Genomic DNA, 23,229 nt, shown 5'->3' with positions numbered 1-23,229 from the left:
CGAGCATAAGCTCTTCATCAGGAATAAATTGGCCTATTCCAAATAACTATGTGGTACTGATAAAAACTGTAGAGTTGGTAGCTTCAGGGTGGTCAGGTGTATAGAAATCCAGACAAAGTATAGCAGGAGCTTCTCCTACAAAGGCAGGACCAATCTCCTGGAAACTGTCATCAGGGAAGCAATTGTTTAGTGGTAAAACAAATTGGACCCTCTACCATCTCTATTCAGTGCTGTAAAGCATTCTGTCTTGAAACAGAAACAAGAAAACAAATAAGAGAGTAAGGATGGAAAGACATCCTGACTGACATCTCTTTCAACACTGCCTGTGTTGATACTATGGCTTTAAGAGGTGTATTTTGTCTCGGTTTTTTCTTTGAAGAAAGACTGTGACAGAGATGTCAGGTAGTCTGCTTCAAAGCCAGTAAACAATCTGTGAGGCCTAGGAATTGTTTTTAAGTTGGAACAATAGAAGCAGCCCAACTGGATGGGGTCAAGCTCCACAGAACCAGGATTTTGAGTCTTAGTTGTTTAGTAGCAGCAGTTGTTAGAGTCTTGGAGTCGGGTTTGGAAGCTGCAGTACATCTCTCCCTGCTACTGTCTTCCTCTCAGAATTTTCTCTTAATGTTTTTCCTCCTGGGATGGAGACTTGCATGTGAGACAATCAATTTTACTGAATTTGTCTTTGCTAAGGGTGTATTTATAGGATGTTACCTTGTTGGAACATTTGCTGTTTAGCAGTTAAATAATCTGTTATTCTGTTAAGTTTTCCAATAGATTTGAATTATTCCAATTTTTAAAATTTCTTTTCTTGCGTTTTAACTACATGAATATGTATGAATAAAGTATGTTTTGCTTCAAATCTGGTAGTTTGACCAATTGAATTGCATCCAGAACACAATGCCAGGCACTTGCCTTTAAAATAAGAAAACATTAAGAACTAGGCTATCTTCTTAACACATTTTGAGGGGGTTTGGTCTGATCCATTACATGCCACTCACTAAAACTCAGAACTCCCCATGATATCAGATTTTATAACTGATGAGATGTTTTTTTTTCCCCAATAAAAAGGTGGCCACAGAAATGCATAATGATAAAAGGTCACACAAAAAATGAAAGCAGGGGCACCAAGACCAGAGCACACAAAGGTAATTTAGTCCCCATCCAAATGTTTTCAGAATGTTTGTCAAATAAATATATATTCCTTTAGCTGTATTGTGCGAAAAAAGCATTTGTATTTATATTCCACCTTTTAAAATTACAACACTACCAAAGAACTTTACAACCAACAAAGAATTTGTTGTAATTGCACTCAACCGGTTTGCACTCAATAGGAACACAGCTATGTGATAATGAATGAACAATCTGTTTTTGTGATATTGATTGAAGGATGACTATTCTCTGTGCCACTGGAAATAAATCTCTGTTCTTCTTTGAAATAGTTTCACGGGAACTTGCGCATCCACCTGACAGGGCAGAAAAGGTTTCAGTTTAATGTTTCATCTAAAAGATGGCACTTCCAACAGTGCAAAACTTCCTCAGCACTGCACTGGAGTGATCACCTGAATTTTTATACTCAACTCCTCAAGTGAGACTTGAACCCACATCTTTCTGAACCTGAACTATAAATCTTCTAAAAAATCGCTAACAATGCTACTATCTGAGACACAGCTCACGTAGCAATGTAATATATTTTCTGTAGTTAATACATGTAGTTAAAATTGAGTCACTGTAGATGCATTTATGTCTTCAATAATTTTACTAGATAATACAAAGAGGAAATATTTATATCCTGCAATGTTTAATGCTTATTTATTTTCTTCCGGCCTCAAATTTCTAGCCTGCCAAAGTTGTAAACATAATAACCCAGCTATGTGAAATTCAGCGTTTACCTACAATAGCAATATGAAACTAATTCAATAACTAGGAAATGTAAAGGGGCAGAAATTGACCATAAAAATGACCAGATTGTTGTAAAAATCCAACAGTTTGCCAATAACTCACAAGAACAGGAACCCTTAACTGTTCTGGTCTACGTATCAATCTAGTACTACAATACGCAGTTTACTCTAACTTAGGTTGGGTAATATTTGCTGATATTACAGTTCTAGGAAAGACTGAGCTAAATTTTACCAGAAATTGTCTAAGTTTCAAACTTGGGGCATTTCTCTCTGTACACCCTAGTGAGTTTTCTCTTTACAGCTTGCCTTATTCGATATGCACCGTCCCTCAATGGTGTTCTGCTCACCCATCTTCTCCTCAGCAATATGCCATCACTGGGCTTTGCCAGGATTCCTGTAGCCAGTACCATTGTTAAAACTCAACTGGGCATTAGCTCAAGCACAGCTAGCTAGGATCTGCACTTCACATGCTTTGTTTCTAATTCATTCACAGGATATGGGTGTCACTGGCCAGGCCTGCATTTATATAGAACATAGAACAGTACAGCATAGTTCAGGTCATTTGGCCCTTGATGTTGTGCTGAAGTTTTATCCTCGTCTAAGATTAAACTAACCTACATACCCTATATTTTATTATCATCTATGTGCCTATCCAGGAGTGATGTAAATGTCCCTAATGTATCTGATTTTATTACTACTGCTGAATGCATTCCACTCACCCACCAGTCTCTGCATAAAGAACCTACCTCTGACGTCTCCCCTAAACCTTCCTCCAATCACCTTAAAATTATGTCCCCTCCTGATAGCCATTTCCGCCCTGGGAGAAAGTCTCTGGCTATCCACTCTATGCCTCTCATTGTCTTGTACACCTCTATCAAGTCATCTCTCATTCTTCTTTGCTCCAATGAGAAAGCTCTAGCTCTTTTAATCTTTCTTCATGACACATAATGTGGTACAGAAATGAAAAGGAAGCACTTCTGCAGGCCCATAGGTAACATGGTTGACACTTCCCTGCAAACATAGTTGCCCATTTGTAAATATATTGTTACTTTACATTATCACCAAGCTACATAGATTACTTGTCCTAAGCATATTCCCACCTTAGAACCCTGTCCAAAGAAGTGCAGTTCTTTCCAGCATAGCCGAACATTTCTCATTATTTAACATGGGACTGTGGCAGTCTGAAAAGTCTTCAAACGGTTGGAAACATTCACTGTTATTCATCAACAAGAAAAGCAAAGAAACAGAAAAAAAGTTGCATTTGCTTCTGGGAATAGACAGGATCAACAACAGATTTACAGTAAATTAGTGATCACTGCATCCAAGTTGGAAGCAGGTGTCAATTCAGTCCCATCTGTCTCACAGTGCATGACACTGCAGCACTCTATCATGCTGAAGGTAATGTTCCTCCCTACTCAATGTCCTCATCTTCCTCCTTGGAAAACAGCGTTCATCATATCCCCTCTTTGCCTGCTTCAGTTGGCTTTTGCCCAAAACGTCGATTTTACTGCTCCTTGGATGCTGCCTGAACTGCTGTGCTTTTCACTCTAATCTAGACTCTGGTTTCCAGCATCTGCAGTCATTGTTTTTACCTAGTTGATTTTAACCCTACTGCTTCAGTTGTGCAAAGCAATAACCAATGTCATGGTAAAGATAGCTTGTGACCATGATTTGGATAGACACTGCATGCATTTCATATACAGGGTACAATGATTACAGATAACTTCAACTGTTACGGTGTAAGTGCCTAATTAATGCAATTGTCCCTTGAAGGCAAAGAAAAATGTGCTGAAGAAACACAACAGGTTTGGCAACATCTATAGAGAGAAAACAAAAGTTAACATTTTTGAGTCCAACCTCACCTTACTCACAAGTAGATTCCATATTCTCAGACAAAAAAATAACACACTCTGCTCACTCTTTGTGTGGTTGCAACCATTTTCGATTTCTCATTGTACATTCAAAAATTGTGCAGGTCATGCTTGGCACAGTGAGTCCCAGGCAAAGTCTGCTAATCAAATGCTCACTCCATCCCCGACCCCACCAGTACCACCATGTTGTTTTTCCCCTTGCGCTCCCTGTTGAATCGATCAGTACTATGCTGTCACAAGTTCTGATCCACCTCTTTCAACTACCATTTTATCTCACAACATTAGCCTGAATTCAGTCCTACTTAGATATGTCAACCGTTGTACTCCACTGACCTCCATCGAAGCCAGCGTGGTTAAGACCATTAATAATCCATGTTCTCCAACTCACTACTGTCTTTCCCCCTTATATATGGAATTGTCCCTCCCCATCCTTCACAATTATTGTCATCTCTGTAGCCTGATGTGCTGCTTCTAATGTAGACAATTGATTTATCCAACTTCTCTACCACAGCAGTGACTTAGAGAATACTTTGACTTTTATTGATCCCTGACTGATCTTTGTGTAGCTCTCTGGCTGACATATCACATTCCTTACACTAGTGATATAGACCTACCTACCCTAACAGCCTAAGCTGTGTCCAAGCCCCTGCAAAACATCAGATGTTGCCCTTGACATACTATGCTGGATACCCTGACTGAAGGTTGTATTCCTTGACTTGACTGAAGACTTGAGACATGGCTGTTTGGTTGAAGCACAACTTTAATGTAACACATTGCCAGAAAACAACATGTCCACACCCTTCACAGACCACTGCTGCCAACAATGACAAGCTGCCTGACTTTATGTTTGCACCAAACAGCAAGTCAACATAGAGTCATGTGAGTCTTTAAGTCTGAATGAAGGAGGCAAAGCACAAAAAGACAAGGCAGGGCAGGGATGCTGTGAACATCAAAGTTGACGCACAGTGGTTAAGCACTAAGAAAGAAAGCAAGGGGCCCTTAAAAACATTCTGTGCCCCACCATAGATGGATGTTAGTTCCTGTGTGGAAAGTGTCCTGGTAGCAGTATTACAATGAAAGGTGGCTGTATGCGCGAAGTGCAGAATTCAGGGGAAAACTATATTGTAAGTGGGTCAGAGATGTGCAGTGAGGATGTAGAAAGGCTGATATGTGTCTGATGCCAACCTTCATGGATAAATGGTTGCTGCTCATGAAATGTGTCCTGTGATGTTGATGATTGTCAATGTTCCTGCTCAGACTCTTTAGGTTCTGCACATGGCAAACAGCATTGGCATGTCAACTGTAGCATTGACCTCTGCTAGGTATGGACCACACAGCTGAAAAAAAATGAGAGGGAACAATGCTGACTGATGTCCTTTGTAGGCTGATCCATGCAAATAGCCTCTTACTGCTCACTGATGACATTCTTGTCTCATTGTTCAAAACTTGGTTGCAGAGTCACAGACATTTCTTCATGCTGTCAAGAATATCAGTTCTGCCACTCTCACCATATTTTCCAACCATATAATTTCCATGTCGTTCAAGGGCTGCAATGTTTCGGCCCATACAAAAGCAAGGCTGTTCTTGGCGAGTAGGCAGATGAGCTATTGGGAAATAGGTAGAGGAGATGAAACAATCTAGGACAAGTGTCACTTGGTGAGTACATCAAAGTGAAAGTAAAAAAAAGTGAAAACAAACCTTGAGTATTTATTTAGCTCAATGTGTACCTCCAGCATTTTACCAATATATGTTATGAACTACAACATTGACTTGTGCTTTCTGACTCATCAGTTCGCAGTACGAAATGACAACGCCTGAAATGTCACCATCCACTTTTAAGATTAGATCAAGCTGGGCTTGATTCTAACTAATATAAATGCTGGTAAATAAATCTCAGCTGCACAGTTTGTATTATAGCTTCACAATAGACTAACTTTGATCAGAGGTAATGTGGTTGGACAAGCTTGCTTTCCTCATTGATGGGCAAGGGACCAAATGTGCAGCCTTATTCTGCTGATGTCATCATGTTGATAAATGTGTTGTTAAGCAACGACATCAAACATACAGAGTTTGCTTTAGCAGCAGTACTCTTTGCCCTGGTTTTACAATCGCATGAGAATCAGTGTTTCCTCTCGGGGCACTGGATTTTCTGTTGGTAAGCCTCTGAAATAAATCCACACTACAATAAGCCCGCAGGACCATTTATTGAGAAAAAATATCAGCGTCACATAGCACTTTGTTCAACTTAATTATTTTTAAAATTTATTTTCATTTTTCATGGAATTATTTATTTGCTTTCTTTTTTTCTGTTCAGTGATTCATTTTGTTTCTCTTAATGAAGAAGGCATTATTTCACGATCTTAATATACTAAATGTCACCTCTCTGTCCATCCTAATAAATATGTCAATGTCATCTTAAAGTCTTCTGACTCAGAAGCATACGCTATTACTCACCCAGCTAAATTTTGCAATCCTCCTCATTGTTTGCCAATTTCCATGTGTGGTCTGCAAGTGTTAGTATTGTGCTTTTTCATAAGTCCAAATTGTCTCTGCCTGAAATCAAATTATATACTGAGTACTGATCCCTGCATTAAGTGGAATTTGAATCCTTCTCCAATTTAAGAATATCTGTTTAGCTGAATCCTGGGTGTCCATCAATTTTCTAACTAGAATCTACTACAATCCTGAGATCACTACAGAACCAACAAATAACATCATACAAATATTTGGGAACACAGGGTCTAGTAAAAAGGGAGGAACTAAAGGAAATCCGTATTAGTAGATAAATGGAATTGGGGAGATTGATGGGACAAAAGATGGATAAATCCCCAGGATCTGATAATCTGCATCTTCGAGTACTTAAGGAAATTGACCTAGAAATAGTGGATGCATTGGTGGTCATCTTTCAAGCTTCTATGGATTGGAAGGTAGCTAAAGTATTTCTACTATTTAAAACAGAGAATTATAGACTGGTTAGTGTGACATTGGTCATGGGGAAAAAACTACAGTCCATTATAAATGATTTAATAGCATTGAGCGTCAGAGTTGGGAGGTCATGTTGAGGCTGTATATGATATTGGTTAGGCCATTTTTGGAATACTGCTTGTAATTCTGGTCTTCCAGTTATATGAAGGACGTTGTAAAACTTGAAAGAGTTCAGAAAAGATTTACAAAGATGTTGCCAGGGTTGCAGAGTTTGAACTACACGGAGAGGCTGAAAATGCCGGGGCCATTTTCTCTGGAGTATCAGAAGCTGAGGGGTGAGCTTATAGAGGTTTATAAAATTGCGATGGACATAGATAGGGTGAATATGCAAGGTGTGGGAGTCAAAAATTAAAGAGCATAGGTTTAAAGTGAGAGGGGAAAGATTTAAAAAGGACCTAAAGGGCTAACTTTGTCATGCAGAGAGTGATGCATGTGTGGAATGAGCTGCTAGAAATAGTAGTGGAGGTTGGTACAATTACAACATTTAAAAGGCATCTGGATGCATAAATGAATAGGAAAGATTTAGAGGGATATGGACCAAATGCTGGCAAATGGGACTAGATTTATTTAGGATATCTGGTCAGCATGGATGAGTTCAGACCAAAGGGTCTGTTTCCATGTTGTACAGCTCTATGACCATTTGGTAAACAGTGACAGGATTAGAGTCAGGACGGATTGACAAAAGGGAAATCATGCTTGACAACTTTACTAGAATTTTTTGAGAATGTATTAGTAGAGTTGATCAGAGGGACTGAGTGGATGTGATTCACTTGGACATTCAGAAGACCTATAATAAGTCTCACATCAGAGACTTTCTTGTACATTTAAAGTGTGTGGGATTGGGGCAAGTATACTGACATAGATAGAGAACTGGTTGCCAGACTGGGAACAAAGTGGGGAAAAACAAATCTTTTTCTGGTTGGCAGACAGAGACTAATGGGCTGCTGCAGAGATCAGTGCTTGGACCCCAGGTATTCATTATAATGATTTCAATGAGGGAACTAAACGTAATGAGTTTGCAGATGATACAAAACTGGGTGGAAATGTGAGCTGTGAGGGGGATGCAGATATGCTTCATTGTGATTTTGACAGGTTGAAGGAGTGGGCAAATGCCAGATGAAATACAATATGGATAAACGTGAGGTTATTAACTTTTGTCGTAAAAACAGGAAGGCTGATTATGATCTGAATGGTGATAGACTGAGAAAGAGGGAGGTACAGTGGGACCTAGATGTCTGTTGTACACCAGTTACTGAAAGTAAGCATGCAGGTGAAGCAGACAGTGAAATGGGATGTTGGCCTCCATAGCAAGAGGATTCAAATACAAGAGCAAGGAAGTGTAGCTGCAATTCCATAGCATCTTGGCGAGACCACACCTGCAGTATTGTGTTCAGTTTTGGTCTCCTTATTTGAGGGAGGACATTCTGGCTATGGAGAGAGTGCAATAAACATTTACCAGACTGAAGGGAGATGTTTTTATTCACTTGTGGGATATGGGCATCACTGGCTGGCTAACATTTTATTGCCCATCTCTAGTTTCCCTTCAGAAGGTGGTGGTGAGCTGCCTTCTTGAACCGCTGGAGTCCACATTCCACATGGTGGGGAATTTGCAGGTGATGATATTCTCATGTATCTGCTGCCCTTGTCCTTCCAGACGGAAGTAGTTGTGGGTTTGGAAGGTGCTGTCAAAGGATCTTTGGTAAATTTTGGTAAGTGGATCACAGGAATTTGGAAGAATGAAGGGAGAATCTCATATAATCCTACAAAATTCTAACAGGAATAGATGAGATAAATACAGGAAGGATGTCCCTCATAACCTGGGAGTCCAAAACCAGGGGTCACAATCTAAAAACACTGATAGGCCATTTAGGACTGAGATGAAGAGAATTTCTTTCCATTTTGAAAATGGTGAGCCTGTGAAATTTGCTGCCTTAGAAAGCTGTTAAGGCTAAAATATTGAAATGATTTTAAGAAGTTAGATATAGTTTTTAAGACTAATGGGATCAAAGGATATGGAGAGAAAGTGGGAACAGATTAAGGAGTTGAATGATCAGCTATGATTATCTTGAAAGGCTGAGAAGACCTGAAGGGCCGAATGGCCTACTCCTACAGTACTGTCGATGTTTCTATGTTTCTAGCTTTGTTGTTACATTTCTTCCGGCAAGATACTCATGAGTTTTCAGTGACTATCAAGTAAAGCCAGTATAGAATTCATATGCACAATATATATGTTCCATGACTCCCTCCCCTCCTCCCTGCAACCTTCTCTCCTCTGCTCCCTGATTCTCCAGGTCCTGCCATTTCTCCCCTCTTCCCCTAATTGCTTAAGTGAGACCAGGTGCTCATTTTGCTTAGTGCCTCCATTCACTTCCCAAACATTATGCTCAGTTGCCAGTACTTATCACTTTAATGCTCATCCCCCTACTTTCAGTTGAGTTCACTATCCTCAGCCTTCTATACTGTACATTTTACAGGCATAAGTAGAACTGTTTTAATTGTTAGCAAAATGCACATTGTATTGAATTGGCTTCAAAATTATAAAACAATGGATAATAATTAAAATGTTCAAATTAATATGGTCATAGAATGTAAATTAATCTACATGTAGGTAAATAATCATCGACTCTCAAAAGCGAAAACACACACGCACACACAACCTCTTGATTTAAAACAATCTCAAAGTAAGTTCTTAAATTCTGAAGAGGTGTCACCGGACATGAAACGTTAACTTGCTTTCTCTCCACAGATGCTGCCAGACATGCTGAGTTTTTCCAGCAATTTCTGTTTTTATTTCAAAACAAGTTTTATCTGAATTAAGTTCTTGAAATTTTTCCTTCTGTAGTTCTTGAAAATAATTTTGAACAAAAGAACTCTGCACAAACCATTAAGATAAAGAAAAATAATTCTATTATTCAACTCATAAATGATACTAATGCATATAGTTTCATTACATTTCCAAGAGCGCACATTCTGAACTCAGCTCACAATGTTGCATCACTGTGCAACAATTTAAATAAAATGAGAAAGAGAATACATTTTCTTTCAAATCCCCATTTCTTTTCAGGCAAATTGCTCACCACCGGTTCAACAGATTAATCCTTCATTCTTGAAGTATTGGCAACCCTAAGCGGCAGTCATTCATTTTGGCTTCCAGACCTGACACCGTGTACACGTATGTCATACCTTAAAATAACCAGAGTACTGGGTGTTCATTATGGTTTCCAAACGGTGTCAGATTTCCAATCACAAAATAAGTGTTTGCAGTCTCTTGATGTTGCAATAATGATGAGAAAATTGCTGTTTAGGCCTCTGTCTACTTTATCATCCATATTTAGCCTTGCACATGGCTGGATAAGATGAAATTAAATAACGCAGCAAAATTAAAATGGATCAGCATCTTCAATCATAAATGTGGAATCAAAAAGCAAGTGCCTTTTTTTAACCAATCAAGTGACAATAATATTTCTTGTATTTATATTATACCTTCAACTTTGACAGTTACACAAAATCTGATTCAGCCTCAGCCAGCTGGTATGGAGAGGAAGGAACCTGGTGATGTGGACTGAAGATAGTAGCTTTAATTGTGCGAATATTTAATTGGAGAAAATATGCTAGAACGTTTAGAAGAGCAGTTAGAGGTGAAGGAAGGTTGAGTGTCATCAATGTGTCTGTGGAATCAGGTACTGTTTGTGGATGGTGATGCTGAACAGCAACATCTTGAAAATAAATAGCAGAGAGGTAAGGATTAGAGTTTTGTGAAATTAATAGTGTAAGGACTGAATAAAGAAGGAATGTTGATAATGTCAAATCAGGTAAAGATTGAGAAATAGAGAAAGGGAAATAAAGAGTGGATCAATAGAGACACAGGGAGAGAAGAGTAAAAAAGAAGCTTTATAATTTTGAACATTAAATCTTGATGAATGAGGTTCCACACTTGTAAAAGCTAATTTTCAGTGTCAAAGATGTTGACTAGCACATCACATTATTCAAAGGGCACTTCAATTTGAAATGACTTCAGTTACTAGAAGAAGTTTACTTTGTATCTAATGTGCAAAGCCAGAAACTTCATGCAATTCCCTGCTTCTGAATGGGCACCCAAACAGCAAACTCTAATTTTTGTAAAGCTCACAGCAGAAACAGCACTTTCTTTACCTGTAATCACCCTCATGTACAATTACTCTGACACTTAACTGAAAGCAGTGGGTAGAATTAGCTTCGCCCTTACCTTGCCAGTAATCCTTCAGGCCATCATAAGTGAGTCTTGTACATTTTCTTGTCCCTCAATTTCTTGTCCATAACCCTCTTATTAATATATTGCCTGTAGTCTCTGGGGAAAATATCATAAAATTTCCTATTATCTTAAATGTCAATGCAGCAACTGTGGTATGCTTGTTAGAATAAAACCTACCTACTTTCTTAGCCGTGCTTTGAATCCTGAAAATTTGGTCCCAATTTTGGGAAGGAATGTGTATACCTGGGAGGCTAAGGGCTCTTGTGGTGCGATGGTAGTTTCCTTTCGCCTCAGCTAGGTGAGCTGGGTCCAAGTCCCAGCTACTCCAAAGGTGTGTCCTAACATCTCTGAAACAGGTTGATTGAGGAAATATCTTGTGGCAATAGGGAGGCTTTGTACAGGGAATGGCTCATCCTTCCCTGAAGAGGACGGGGTTGTTGCCACTCATCCAGGACAGGGGGCGCGAGTGGTCGCTGCGGGGGTCGGGCGGTGTGTTTACAGGAGACGGGGCTGTGGGAGCTCGGTTCCCTCTTGTCGGGTCTGTCCCCAGGAGGGAGAAGAAGCATCTCACATCTCTCTCTCTTTCCTCCAGCTCCGGGTTGTGGAAGGAGAGGCCGCTCGCGGAGGAGCCGGAGCCGCCTTTTGGCTGAAGCAGCGGCCGTCGGGGTTTTGAAAAAAAAACTCATAAAAAGAGCCGTCAAACAGCAGCTGATCCACCACCACCTCCTCCTGTCACCCCCCTCCCCCCCCCCAACCCTTTCATCACTTTCCACTTCCCTGGCCCTTCACCCTCCCCATCAACTATCCCCAGCCTCCAAAAAAGCTTTTTTTAAAAAAGCCTAAGCAACGGGGGAGAAAAGAGGCAACGGGAAGATGTTGGCCCTCTTTAACAAGCTGCTGGACTGGTTCAAGTCCCTCTTCTGGAAGGAGGAGATGGAGCTGACCCTGGTGGGGTTGCAGTACTCGGGGAAGACGACGTTTGTCAATGTGATAGCGGTAAGAGAATGAGCAATAATGAAACAAAATGTCAACAGAGGGGCCTGCCCCATGGAAACCAGCCCATTTCAATTGTCCCGTGCTTGAATAACCATCCTTTCTACGCTTTTTGTTTTATATGTTAGAAATTAAAACGTCCCCTGGCAATTATTTTTAAACGAATTTGGCAATATCTTGCTTTCGTGATTGATTTATTCCTCTTTTTATTTCGAAAAAAGATGGTGCTTTAATTAAGAAAAACCAATTCTGCGCATGATCCGCCCTTCCAGCTTTAACTTCCAGGCTAGTTTTTTTTTAACCCTTTATGGCCTGTCAGTATGTTCAGATGACATTGCCTTATTGTTTGCAGTCTGGATCTTTTTTTTAATCCTTCTCATTGCTGTAGATGAATGTTATGGATTTTATGGATTCCTGCTGGCATGAAATACTTATCTCTGCAAACTCACTATGGTGGAGTATTTTAAATATTTGAAAGATAATTCACACCGCATTGAGGGAGAGAGTGTGTCCTGATTTGCCTCCTTTTAGGGTTGCCCCCAAATTATTAAACACAGAGGTTTATCTTACGAATATACAACACAATCCAAGTGACAATATCAACCAAGTCATTATCATGTTAACTTTTTAAAAATTTCTCTCATTTTAGTAATGGAATTTGTAGAACGTTCATTATAAAATGGATTTGCAGTGACTATAACTGGAGCAAGTTGCAAAATACATTATTTTGTGATTATAAACAAAGCACTGGAGAAACTCTGGCAGAACACCACAACATCTGTGGAGAAAGAAAATTAACACTTTTGCTCTGAAGAGGAATCACGTTGGATTTGCAAAATTAACGTCAATTGTGATTGTTTTGCCAATCTGTGCCCCTTCCTGCAAACATGGCCAAGTACATTTCTTTTCCTTTGTCTATAGTACTGTTGAAATAGATTTGCAATATTTTCAGGATGTTTTTAGCTATGCCTAATCACTTTTTAAAAAACTTTGAATGTATGAGTTAACTGAATCAAAAGGAAAAACACTTTCTTGACAACTGAACTAATAATTTCAAACCATTACAACTATCCCAGCATTGCTGTCATTCTAAATCCAAGTTTTGTTTTCAAATAAATAAGTATTTTCCTCACATGAGCACTGATTGACCTTGCTGAAGCTGAATCTATGCATACCTTACGTGCTGATGTTGTGTAAGAGAAATTACAGTCTAGCCTGACTCATTTTGTTTGTTTTGTATTTTTTCCCCATACTTTAATATAGTTGAGAATGAGGATGAGACCAAATACCTTCCTATCTCAAGGCTAAATTATACACTGGCGTTGATATACATTCAACCCATCAGGAAAGCTCGCTGATGGGCAAGTCAGTCAGTTTTGGAATGGCGTACCATTGGATGCATTCTGCCACCAGAACTTAAAGATATTGGAATAAAATTACTTCCTTCCTGTAACTTTTGTTTAAGAAAGTAAAATATGTAACACCAGGGCGGCATGGTGGCTTAATGATTATCACTGCTGCCTCACAGCACCAGGAACCTAGGTTCGTTTCCAACCTCTGGCGACTGTCTGTGTGGGGTTTGCACATTCTCCCCATGTCTGTGTAGGTTTCCTCCATTTTCCTCCCACAATCCAAAGATGTGCAGGTTAGGTGAATTGGCCATGCTAAGTTATCCGTCGAGTTCAGGGATGCGTAGGGTAGGGGAACGTAGAAATGAAAAGTGTGGTTCTGGAAAAGCACGGCAGGTCAGACAGCATCCGAGGAGCAGGAGAGTGAAATGTTTTGGGCATAAGCCTTTCATCAGGAAAGTGTTAGGGGGAGCTGGAAGGGGGCTGAGAGGTAAATGGGGTGGGGGGGAGGAAGGGGAGAGGGGAGTGTGGTTGGGGGAAAGTAGCTTGGAAGGTGGTATGTAGATGCAGGTAGGGAATGATGGTGATAGGTCAGAGCAAGGTCCTCGCTTTCTCCTGAGTAAGACGTAGAGTACGACGGTAGGGAATTGGGCCTGTGTGGGATATTCTTCGGAGCGTCGGTGTGGACTTGTTCGGCCAAATGGCCTGTTTCCACACTGTAGAGATCCTATTCTCAAATAGGATAGCTTCACTCAGATTTTGATATGAACAGCATATGGGTGAAGGGTTGCTCTTGTGGTCTGTTTTGTAAAGAGATTATCAATAATTTCCACTTTCTTTTAATTGAAATGTACCTTTTGGAAGCCTTCAAGTATACTTGTGAACCAAACTTTAAAATATGAATAACAATCTTGTGCAGATGAAAGATAATAAGTTTTATGTTTAGAATACTACCCTTTATTACCCAGACACAAGACTACTTTTCAGTTAATAGCTGATTTAAAAATCAATCAAAATCTATTTATAATCTTGCACAAATGTAACTTTTGTGGTATTAGCTGTCTATGTATAAAATTTGAATTGAATATGCTACAATAAACTGTCTATGAAGGTTAGCTAAAAGTTTGATTTAGAGTAATCTACAAATTATCTGTCATAATCATGTTAGTTGTGTCCTGGATCACGTTTGGTGATTTATAATTTCTAAAATCAGGTTCGGAGCTTTATGGGGGATAGATCCAGGTTTAAAGGTATTTTTAGTGTCATTGTTGTGAAAGTAAGGTCCTGATATTAGAATGTTTTAGTTTGAAGTTGTTTTTGCATTTGAATCATCATTTTTAACATTTTAAATCTGCTGTCTGGCGACACTAACTGATTGCAAAAGAACTGGAGGTCTCTGCTTGATCCGTAGTCTTTTCTGCAGTGGTTGGTGCGATGGATTGGCTTTGATATTCTTGGCTGGGAATGTCCAACAATCATAAGCCTGTGAAGCAGGGTGGAATAAGATGTTGAAACATGCACATGCTGTGTTTTGTCTCTGTTTTCTCCCTCCTCACCCCAAGCCAAGTAGCTTTAAAAAGAATTACAATCCAGCTTCTCTCACAGTAAGGCCACTTGGAAGACACACCAGATGGTTGCCTGTTCCTGTAAAATATGAGAAGCAGTTTTCAAGAAGTACTGCCTTTTTTTTTGTGATATGCTTCAAACCATCATACCATATTGATGTGTTGTACAGGGTGATATTTTACTTCTGTTTCAACTAGACGCAGCAGTGTTCCCTTTGTAATTCACCATCATTTGAATGCTTTTATCCTGAAAAGAAAAGTTTGTAGATTCTGTGTTAGTCTCATTCTTTTGAGAGAACTCTATGACTTTGCAAGGCTGACTAACAACATCTGTAGAAAATGCAACATTCTAAGTACAAGCAAGCAATTTTGTCTTTCATTGACACCAATATTTTGTTTTGCCATAAGCCACATAATTTAACTGAAAACCATTGCTTGCTGCCCATATCCTTATGTTCCTCATTTTTAGGTAACTATTGATAAATGTCTTTTAAAAGTAGTTGGAGCTGTGGTGTTGACAATGTTATGGGATGAGCGTGTAACAATTTTTGAGCCTCTGATTTGCTTTTCTAACAATTTGAATTTGGTCTTTTTCTAACTGCGCCTAACCTTTTCCTCTTATATACCCCCCAAAAAAGTGGATACCCTGTCATAACCATTTATAACAAAATCAGGAAGTGCTGGAGAAACCAATCAAGTTTGACAGCATCTGTAGAGAGAAAGACAGAGTTGATGCTTTAAGGCAAGAGACTTTTTAATCACAAAGTCATGGGGCATAAAGTGTCAACTCTATTTTTCTGTTCATAGGTATTGTCAAACCTGAGTTTCTCCTGCTCTTTCATTTTCTCTGTCAGATTTCCAGCATCTGCATCTCTTCATTTTATTATTTGTAGTGTTGTGAGCCTCTCTCAAATCACTTCAATCCTTTTACCTCTTCACATGTTTACAGGAAGGTCTGAAGTGACTATAGAGTGCTTATTACATTCTCTACATTCCAAATATGAGGTTACGTGTTCACCCTGTATTATTGTCAATGCCAGGGCTCCAGCTACTTTTAAAAGAGATTAATCAATAATTGCCTGAAAATGAGGAACATAAAGGTTTAGATAGCAAGCAGCAGCACCCATTTCAATTATGTGGGTCATGGTGGAACAATATATTAGTGTCAGTTAAAGGACCGAAAATAGCTTGATTGTACTTCAAATATTGCATAATAACAAATAAATTATTTACAAGAATTGTCGTTTTCATAAGTCTGCGGCAGTAGACAGCTTGTCCAGAGCAAATTCACAACACCAATTGAGATGAAAGACAGATACTTATACCTTTATGGTGATGAATAAATCTGTGCCTTAATACCAGGATAACTGCTGCCTTTTAAATTATGCTATGGGGTATTTTGCAATACTTCAGAAGGAAGCAGGCCTTTCAAATCCAGTGACGCTCTCACACCAATGCCGTATTCCCTTTTGCTGTATTGAAATGTTTGTCTAAATTCTGTGCTGAAGTCTAAGTGTGAGATTGGATGCAACAATCTTAATGGTACAGAACTAATTTGATCCTTCAGTCTTGAATTGCATATTATAGTAAGCCTTTTTAAGCTTTTGTGGAATGTTATATTGTTTGAGGCATTTGACTGAATTGCATGTCTTTTTTTTAAACTTCCTCTCATCTACTACTTAACTATATCATGGAATACTTAATAGGGAATAATATTCATTTTGGGTGTAAAATTCTTTGCAAAAATCAATACTTTTATTCAACTGCACTTAGAATATCCATTATCTTAGATTGGCTAATTGGTGTTTATTGTTGTGGTAGTCTTTGTAACTGAAAATCCCAGCTGAAAGTTGAATGTTCCTTGTGCAAGGTGTCATCAAAGTTGAGCAAAGGAAGAGAGAAGGCAAGTTTGATCAAATTAGATGTCATCAAGCTTGATGTAGAATAACTGTTAGGTTGAACAAAGATTGTGCAAGTTCCAAGTTGTGAAAGAAAATACAACTATCAATTGGCTTGAGACATTCTCCAACTTATTGCTTCCAGTATACAAGTCTATTTTATCTTGAAGCTAAGCACTAACTGAAATTTAGCTAAACGCATTTGTGCAATATTTGCTACAATGATTCATGTGACTCATGTCATGTGAGCAGGCGCAAAGGTGAAGTACAATCTTTCCCACCACAAAAAGCTGTTAAATTATTTGCGGTGTTTTTAAGAAAAAAACATGGTTGTTTTGTATCTGACACCTATTTTATAGTGTACAAATTGTGTTTTAGGTTTCTGAGAATGGGTATTTCAACGATATTTGTTGTGTATAAGACAGAATAAACTTCAGCTTGTATACATTTATCCTTTCTTGACCTATTTAATCTATGCTACAATATGGTGTGATTTTTGAGTTTCTGGCTATCAGTCTGGAGGCAGAGGAAAGCTTTGTTAATAAATAATGAATGAGAGTGGTGGCAGGGGAGAAAGACATTATTATGGGCTCAGCTTGTAGAGAATAGAGGAAGAATTTGGATTTAGTAAAAAGTTGCAGCATCAGATTTTAGTACAATACAAATATGCAGTCATGACAGGAAAATGAGCTGGACCATTTGAATGTGTCTCACATAAAATTTAATTGCAGTACAGTTATGGTTCCTGATATCCTCCCTCTCAGCAGCCATATAAACTCTTGAAGCAGGAAAGAATGGATTCCAAATGAAAAATAGACCACTGCAGGGAAAAGAGAATTATGGGAAATTCCTCTTCAGCATCTGTCCACTTTGTAACCCTTACCAGCCTTACCAAACAAAAGTTGTCACCCTGAGTTTTGAAGTTTTATATTTGCCTCACTAGCTTTTAATTTTAACTATCCTTTTTGAAGTGTTTTGTAGGATCACCATTGAAGATTCAAGCTCTGAATTTAAGATCATTTATTTGTAAGGATTGTGTGTTCTAGACATCTGCCGCCAGAAACAGGGACAAAAAATTACGGCCCAAGTACAGAACATTGTGGGGGATAATTAGTTGTGTTCCAGTTGTTTAAATGCATCTCATTATCCCCACATTTACTCCACCTCCTAGGTAACTTCCTGTCAAAGCACTCGTTTTTAAGTGTTGTCAAACGTTTTTCTGAAGTCTAGTGATCTCTCTAATTTTTTCCTACTGTGTGAGCCTCCCAGCTCCGTGCAAGGCAGCAACTTGTCACCTCAGGTGACTGTGTGGAGTTTGCATGTTCTCCCAGTGTCTGCGTGGGTTTCCTCCGGGTGCTCCGGTTTCCTCCCACAGTCCAAAGATGTGCAGGTTAGGTGAATTGGCAATGCTAAATTTCCCGTAGTGTTAGGTAAAGGGGTAAATGTAGGGGAATGGCTGGGTTGCGCATCGGCGGGTCGGTGTGGACTTGTTGGGCCGAAGGGCCTGTTTCCACGCTGTAAGTAATCTTAAAAAAAACTTCTGCATTGCGATACTGATCAGCATGCTCGGGACCGTCAAGCTGTTGTATGGCTGTCCAGCTTAGTGAATGCTACTGAAGTCCCTAAAATAACATGCATACTCACTCCCTTAACTGCCATGTTGGTTATGTATTTGTGTACTGCTGTGGCAGTGTTTGAGACCTATATGTTGGTTGTATAAATTAGCTTGGAAGATGCATAAATGAAACATGATGGATCTATCTAATTTTCCTCGCTGCTTATAGCAGTGGTAAACATTATCCCTAAAGCACCATTGCTGACCACAACCTAGTGAGAAACAGGCTCTCATCTTAGTAATCGTAGAACAACAGAATCCCTTTGCTTTTGGAAGAATGAGGGATGACTTGATTCAACTATCCAGAATAGTTTTCACAAGGTGGACATGTAAAAGATATTTCATCTTGTGGGTCAGTCCAGAATAAAGGAACACTGTTTTGAAAAGGAATGAGGAGCTATTTTTAGGGTTGTGTGGCTTTGGAGCTTTCTGTCTCGAAAGACAATGGAGGTAGGGTCATTGATTAGTTTTAAGATGCAGATGGATAGATTTGTTGTTAGACAGGGAAAATCAAGGATTATCAGAGCCAAATGGGAATATGGAATTTAAAATGCAAGAAAATCAGCTATCAATGTATTGAATGGCAGCGTGGATTCGGGACCAAAGTGTTCTACTTCTGACTTATTTCATATATTCGTTCAATATTTTGGAAACTGTTTGTTCATAGACTGTGCCGCTGGCCCACTGTTAATTAGGCTGAGTTATGCAACAGTGCACGCCAAGTCCTTGCCTTGTACAATAATCTTATCTGGTATGACGCATGTCACCGTTAAGATGCTGTTGATGGGCGATTCAGCAAAAAAGATTGATCTATTTCAGAGTTGTTTTGAGTCAGAGGGGCCACTGTAATTTTTTTCAGGTGTACTTTTTTTCTTGAATTGTGTACAAGTTTTTTATTTGCGTGAGAAAAAAAACAAATCTGCTTTTTAGCCACATTTTTACATGGAAGAATGTGCAATCTCTTGTTGGGATAATTTGGTTATGAAGGTCAGAAAGATAAATCCTTTGTTAATGAAGAACATGGGTGTGTGCCTTGCATAAATCAATGCTTTTAATTGGATTTTGTATCTTCATTTACAGTAATTTACATGTTGTGACATATTTTATCGAAATGTATTAGGTAGCATGGTTAAGACATCATATTTGAAGCCCAGAATTTGCTGAGAATATAAAACTGAGTTAAATGTACAGCCTATTATTTATCATCTGGCAGATTGTGTTATGATAGAGAACTGTGGGTCCATTCATACTCGCAACTCTCACCAATTGTCGGGCAGTAAAGTGTGAGCATCTGGCTCCCACTGCTGTTGGCAACGTCCACACCAGTCATTGTGTTCGGTGACTTCAACAACGTCATTGATACAACTGGGTGATCTAGTGGGGCTAATAGCAAACTGGACCCCACATCCAGATTTGTGATGACACTGGTAAAAGATGCCAAGCTGCACAACAATATTCAGCCCCCCTACAGATGGAGAAAAGTGTAGATAGGCCGGTCTGTCTCTGACCAGGTAAATCTGCTCAAGTATAGTGTTATGGAATTGAAGGCGTGTACTGTACCTTTAAGACAGAGTGAAAATTGAAAAGCGGGCAAGCCTGTCATGTGAATGACTACAGGCAAAGAATGTGCTGGATACTTTGAAAATGTAACATTCGAGCCGTCACTCAGATACTGAGTTGTTTACACAACATTTCCAATTCAACCAATCAGTTTAAATTATGCCCCAAGATACTAAAACCCAATTGAATTTGAATTTTACTGTTTTGGAATTTGGGAAGTATTCTGCCACGCACACTTAAACAGATCACGAGGCGAGGTGAGCTTTTCTGTGTATTTGGGTTAAATTAGCAGAAGACCATAAGACCTAGGAGTGGAAGTAAAGCCATTTGGCCTGTCGAGTCCACTCCACCATTTAATCATGGCTGATGAGCATTTCAACTCCACTTACTTGCATTCTCCCCATAGCCCTTAATTCCTTATAAGATCAAGAATTTATCAATATTTGCCTTGAAGACATTTAACACCTCCACTGCACTCCGTAGCAATGAATTCCACAGGCCCACCACCCTCTGGCTGAAGAAATGTTGTCTCATTTCCATCCTAAGTTGACCCCCTTTAACTCTAAGGCTGTGCCCACGGGTCCTAGTCTCCCCGCCTAACAGAAAAAAACTTCCCAGCGTCTCATCTTTCTAAGCCATGCATTACTTTCTAAGTTTCTTTTAGATCTCCCCTCAACCTTCTAAACTCTAATGAATACAATCCCAGGATCCTCAGCCATTCATCGTATGTTAGACCTACCATTCCAGAGATCATCTGTGTGAATCTCTGCTGAACATACTCCAGTGCCAGTATGTCCTTCCTGAGGTGTGGGGCCCAAATCTGGACACAGTATTCTAAAAGCCTCACTAGAGCTTTATAATGTCTCGGAAACATATCACTGCTTTTATATTCCAACCCACTTGACAACATGACATTTGCTTTCTTATCAAGGCTCAACCCGCAAGTTAACCTTTAGTGAAATCTGGACTAACACTCCCAGATCCCTTTGTACTTTGGCTTTATGAATTTTCTCACCGTTTAGAAAATAGTTCATGCTTGTATTTTTTCCAGAGTGCAAGACCTTGCATTTGCTCACATTGAATTTCATCGGCTATTTCTTGGGCCACTCTCCTAAACTGTCTAAATCTTTATGCAGCTTCCCCACCTCAGCCTCAGTACTACCTGCCCCATCCACTTAACTTTGTATCAAACTTCACCAGAATGCCCCAGTCCCTTCATCCAGATCATTAATATATAAAGTGATGAGCTGTGGCCCCAACACTGAACCCTGCGAAACACCACTTGTCACTGGCTGCCATTCCGAAAAAGAACCTTTCATCCCAACTCTCTGCCTTCTGTCATACAGCTAATCCTCAATCCATGCCAGTAGCTCACCTAAACACCATGGGCCCTCACCTTACTCATTAGCTTCCCGTGAGGCACCTTATCAAAGACCTTTTGGAAGTGTAGATAACATCCACTGGGGTTCCCTGGTCTAACTTACGTGTTACCTTTTAAAATAATTCAAACATGTTTGTCAAGCACGACGTCCCTTATTAAATCCATGCTGACTTGTTTTAATCTGATCCATCTTTTGTTCTTAATCCTTTCTTGAACAAGGGGGTTAACACCAGTGATTTTCCAATCATCTGGGACTTCCCCTGACTCCAGTGACTTTTGAAAGATCACAGCCATCGCATCCGCTATTTCCCCAGCTACCTCCCTCAGAACTCTATGATGTAGCCCATTGGGGCCAGGAGATTTATCAATTTTAGACCTTTTTAGCTGTTCAAGCACTTTCTCTTTTGTAATGGCTGTCATACTCAACGCTGCCCCGACTCTCTTTAATTGTTGGGATATTACTCGTGTCTTCCACTGTGAAGACTGATGCAAAGTACTTATTAAGTTCTTCAGCTATTTCCTTATCTCCCATCACTAGCCTTCCAACATCAGTTTGGAGCGGCCCAATGTCTACTTTTGCCTCTCATTTGTTTCTTATGTATTGAAAGAAATATTTACTATCATTTCTAATATTACTGGGTAACCTACCTTCATATTTGATCCTCTCCTTCCTTATTTCTCTCCTTGTTATCCTCTATTTGTTTTCGTAGCCTTCCCAACCTTCTAATTTCCCAATGTTCTTGGCCACTTTATAGGCACTCCCTTTTCCTTTGATACGTTTCCTGACTTCCTTGGTCTGCCATGGCTGTTTAATCAACCACTCCCCACCCACCCCGGATAATCTTTCTTTGGGATGAACCTCTCTACTGTGTCCTCAATTATACCCAGAAACCCCTACCATTGTTGTTCTACTGTCTTCTCTGCTAGGCTTTGCTTCCAGTTGATGTTCGTCGGTTCCTCTTTCATGCCCCTGTAATTATCTTTATTTAACTGTCACACCGTTACATCTGATTTTGCCTTCTCTCTTTCAAACTGCAGACTGAAATCTACCATCTTATGATTGCTTGAAGTAAGTAACTGTTCCCTTATTTTAAGATCTTTTATAAAGTCTGGCTCATTACAAGGCACTAAGTCCAGAGTAGTCTGTTCCCTTGTGGGCTCCATCATAAGCTATTCCAAAAAAAATCCTATAAGCATTCCCTGAATTCTCTTTCTTCGGATCTACCGACAACATAATTCACCCAGTCCACCTGCATATTGAAGTCTCCCATGATCAGTGACCTTGCCTTTCTGACATGCCATATCTATTTCCAGAAACATCTTGCGCCCCTGGTCCTGACCACTGTTAGGGGTCTGTACATAACACTCTCATTTTATTTTCTGCCTTTGTAGTTCCTCAACTCAATCCACACAGACTCCACATCATCTGACCATATGTCATTCAGCACCATAGATTTAATTCCATTCTTAACTAACAAGGCAACCCAGCCCTTTCTGCCCACCTCCCTGTCTTTTTGATAAGTTGTAATGTTTAACTGCCAGCCCTGAACCCCTTGCAACAATGTCTCTGTGATGCCTACCACATCATATCATTCACAGTGATTTGTACCGTTAATTCATTTACTTTGTTACGAATACTACAAGCATTCAGGCAAAGTGCCTTAATGCTAACTTTCTAATCGTTATGAGAGATATTGGAAATCATAAGATATCCTAAGGTGTCCTTCCTTTTTGCTGAATTCCTATCCTGTTTATCTTTCCATTTAACTCCATACTCCCTGTCACTTTTGCTTTCCCTTACCCCAGACTCAGAAGTTTAAAGTCCTACTGACCACCCTTTACGCTAGAACACTGGTTCCAGATCGGTTTGGGTGGAGCCCATC

At 39.6% G+C, this 23,229-nt stretch overlaps 1 protein-coding gene and 1 long non-coding RNA gene across 2 annotated transcripts in view; one reads left to right on the top strand and one right to left on the bottom strand.

The window, feature by feature from the left end:
• Positions 1 to 1,247: 1,247 nt before the first annotated feature.
• On the bottom strand, positions 1,248 to 11,481 carry LOC140467133 (uncharacterized). Its single transcript, XR_011955350.1, has 3 exons — positions 11,167 to 11,481; positions 10,980 to 11,081; positions 1,248 to 1,463 (listed from the first exon to the last, which is right to left on the bottom strand). It is a non-coding gene; the product is annotated as an uncharacterized lncRNA (long non-coding RNA).
• A 349-nt stretch (positions 11,482 to 11,830) lies between these two features.
• Positions 11,831 to 23,229, top strand: part of LOC140467132 (ADP-ribosylation factor-like protein 8A) — a 49,747-nt gene continuing 38,348 nt past the window's right edge. Inside the window, exon 1 of the mRNA XM_072563202.1 lies at positions 11,831 to 11,981. Coding sequence (XP_072419303.1) covers positions 11,859 to 11,981 — 123 coding nt within the window. The 5' untranslated portion in view covers positions 11,831 to 11,858. The remainder of the gene's footprint in view (positions 11,982 to 23,229) is intronic.

This window comes from Chiloscyllium punctatum, chromosome 45 (genome assembly GCF_047496795.1).
Source record: "Chiloscyllium punctatum isolate Juve2018m chromosome 45, sChiPun1.3, whole genome shotgun sequence".
Lineage (NCBI taxonomy): Eukaryota > Metazoa > Chordata > Chondrichthyes > Orectolobiformes > Hemiscylliidae > Chiloscyllium > Chiloscyllium punctatum.
This window is presented reverse-complemented; position numbering and strand designations above follow the sequence as displayed.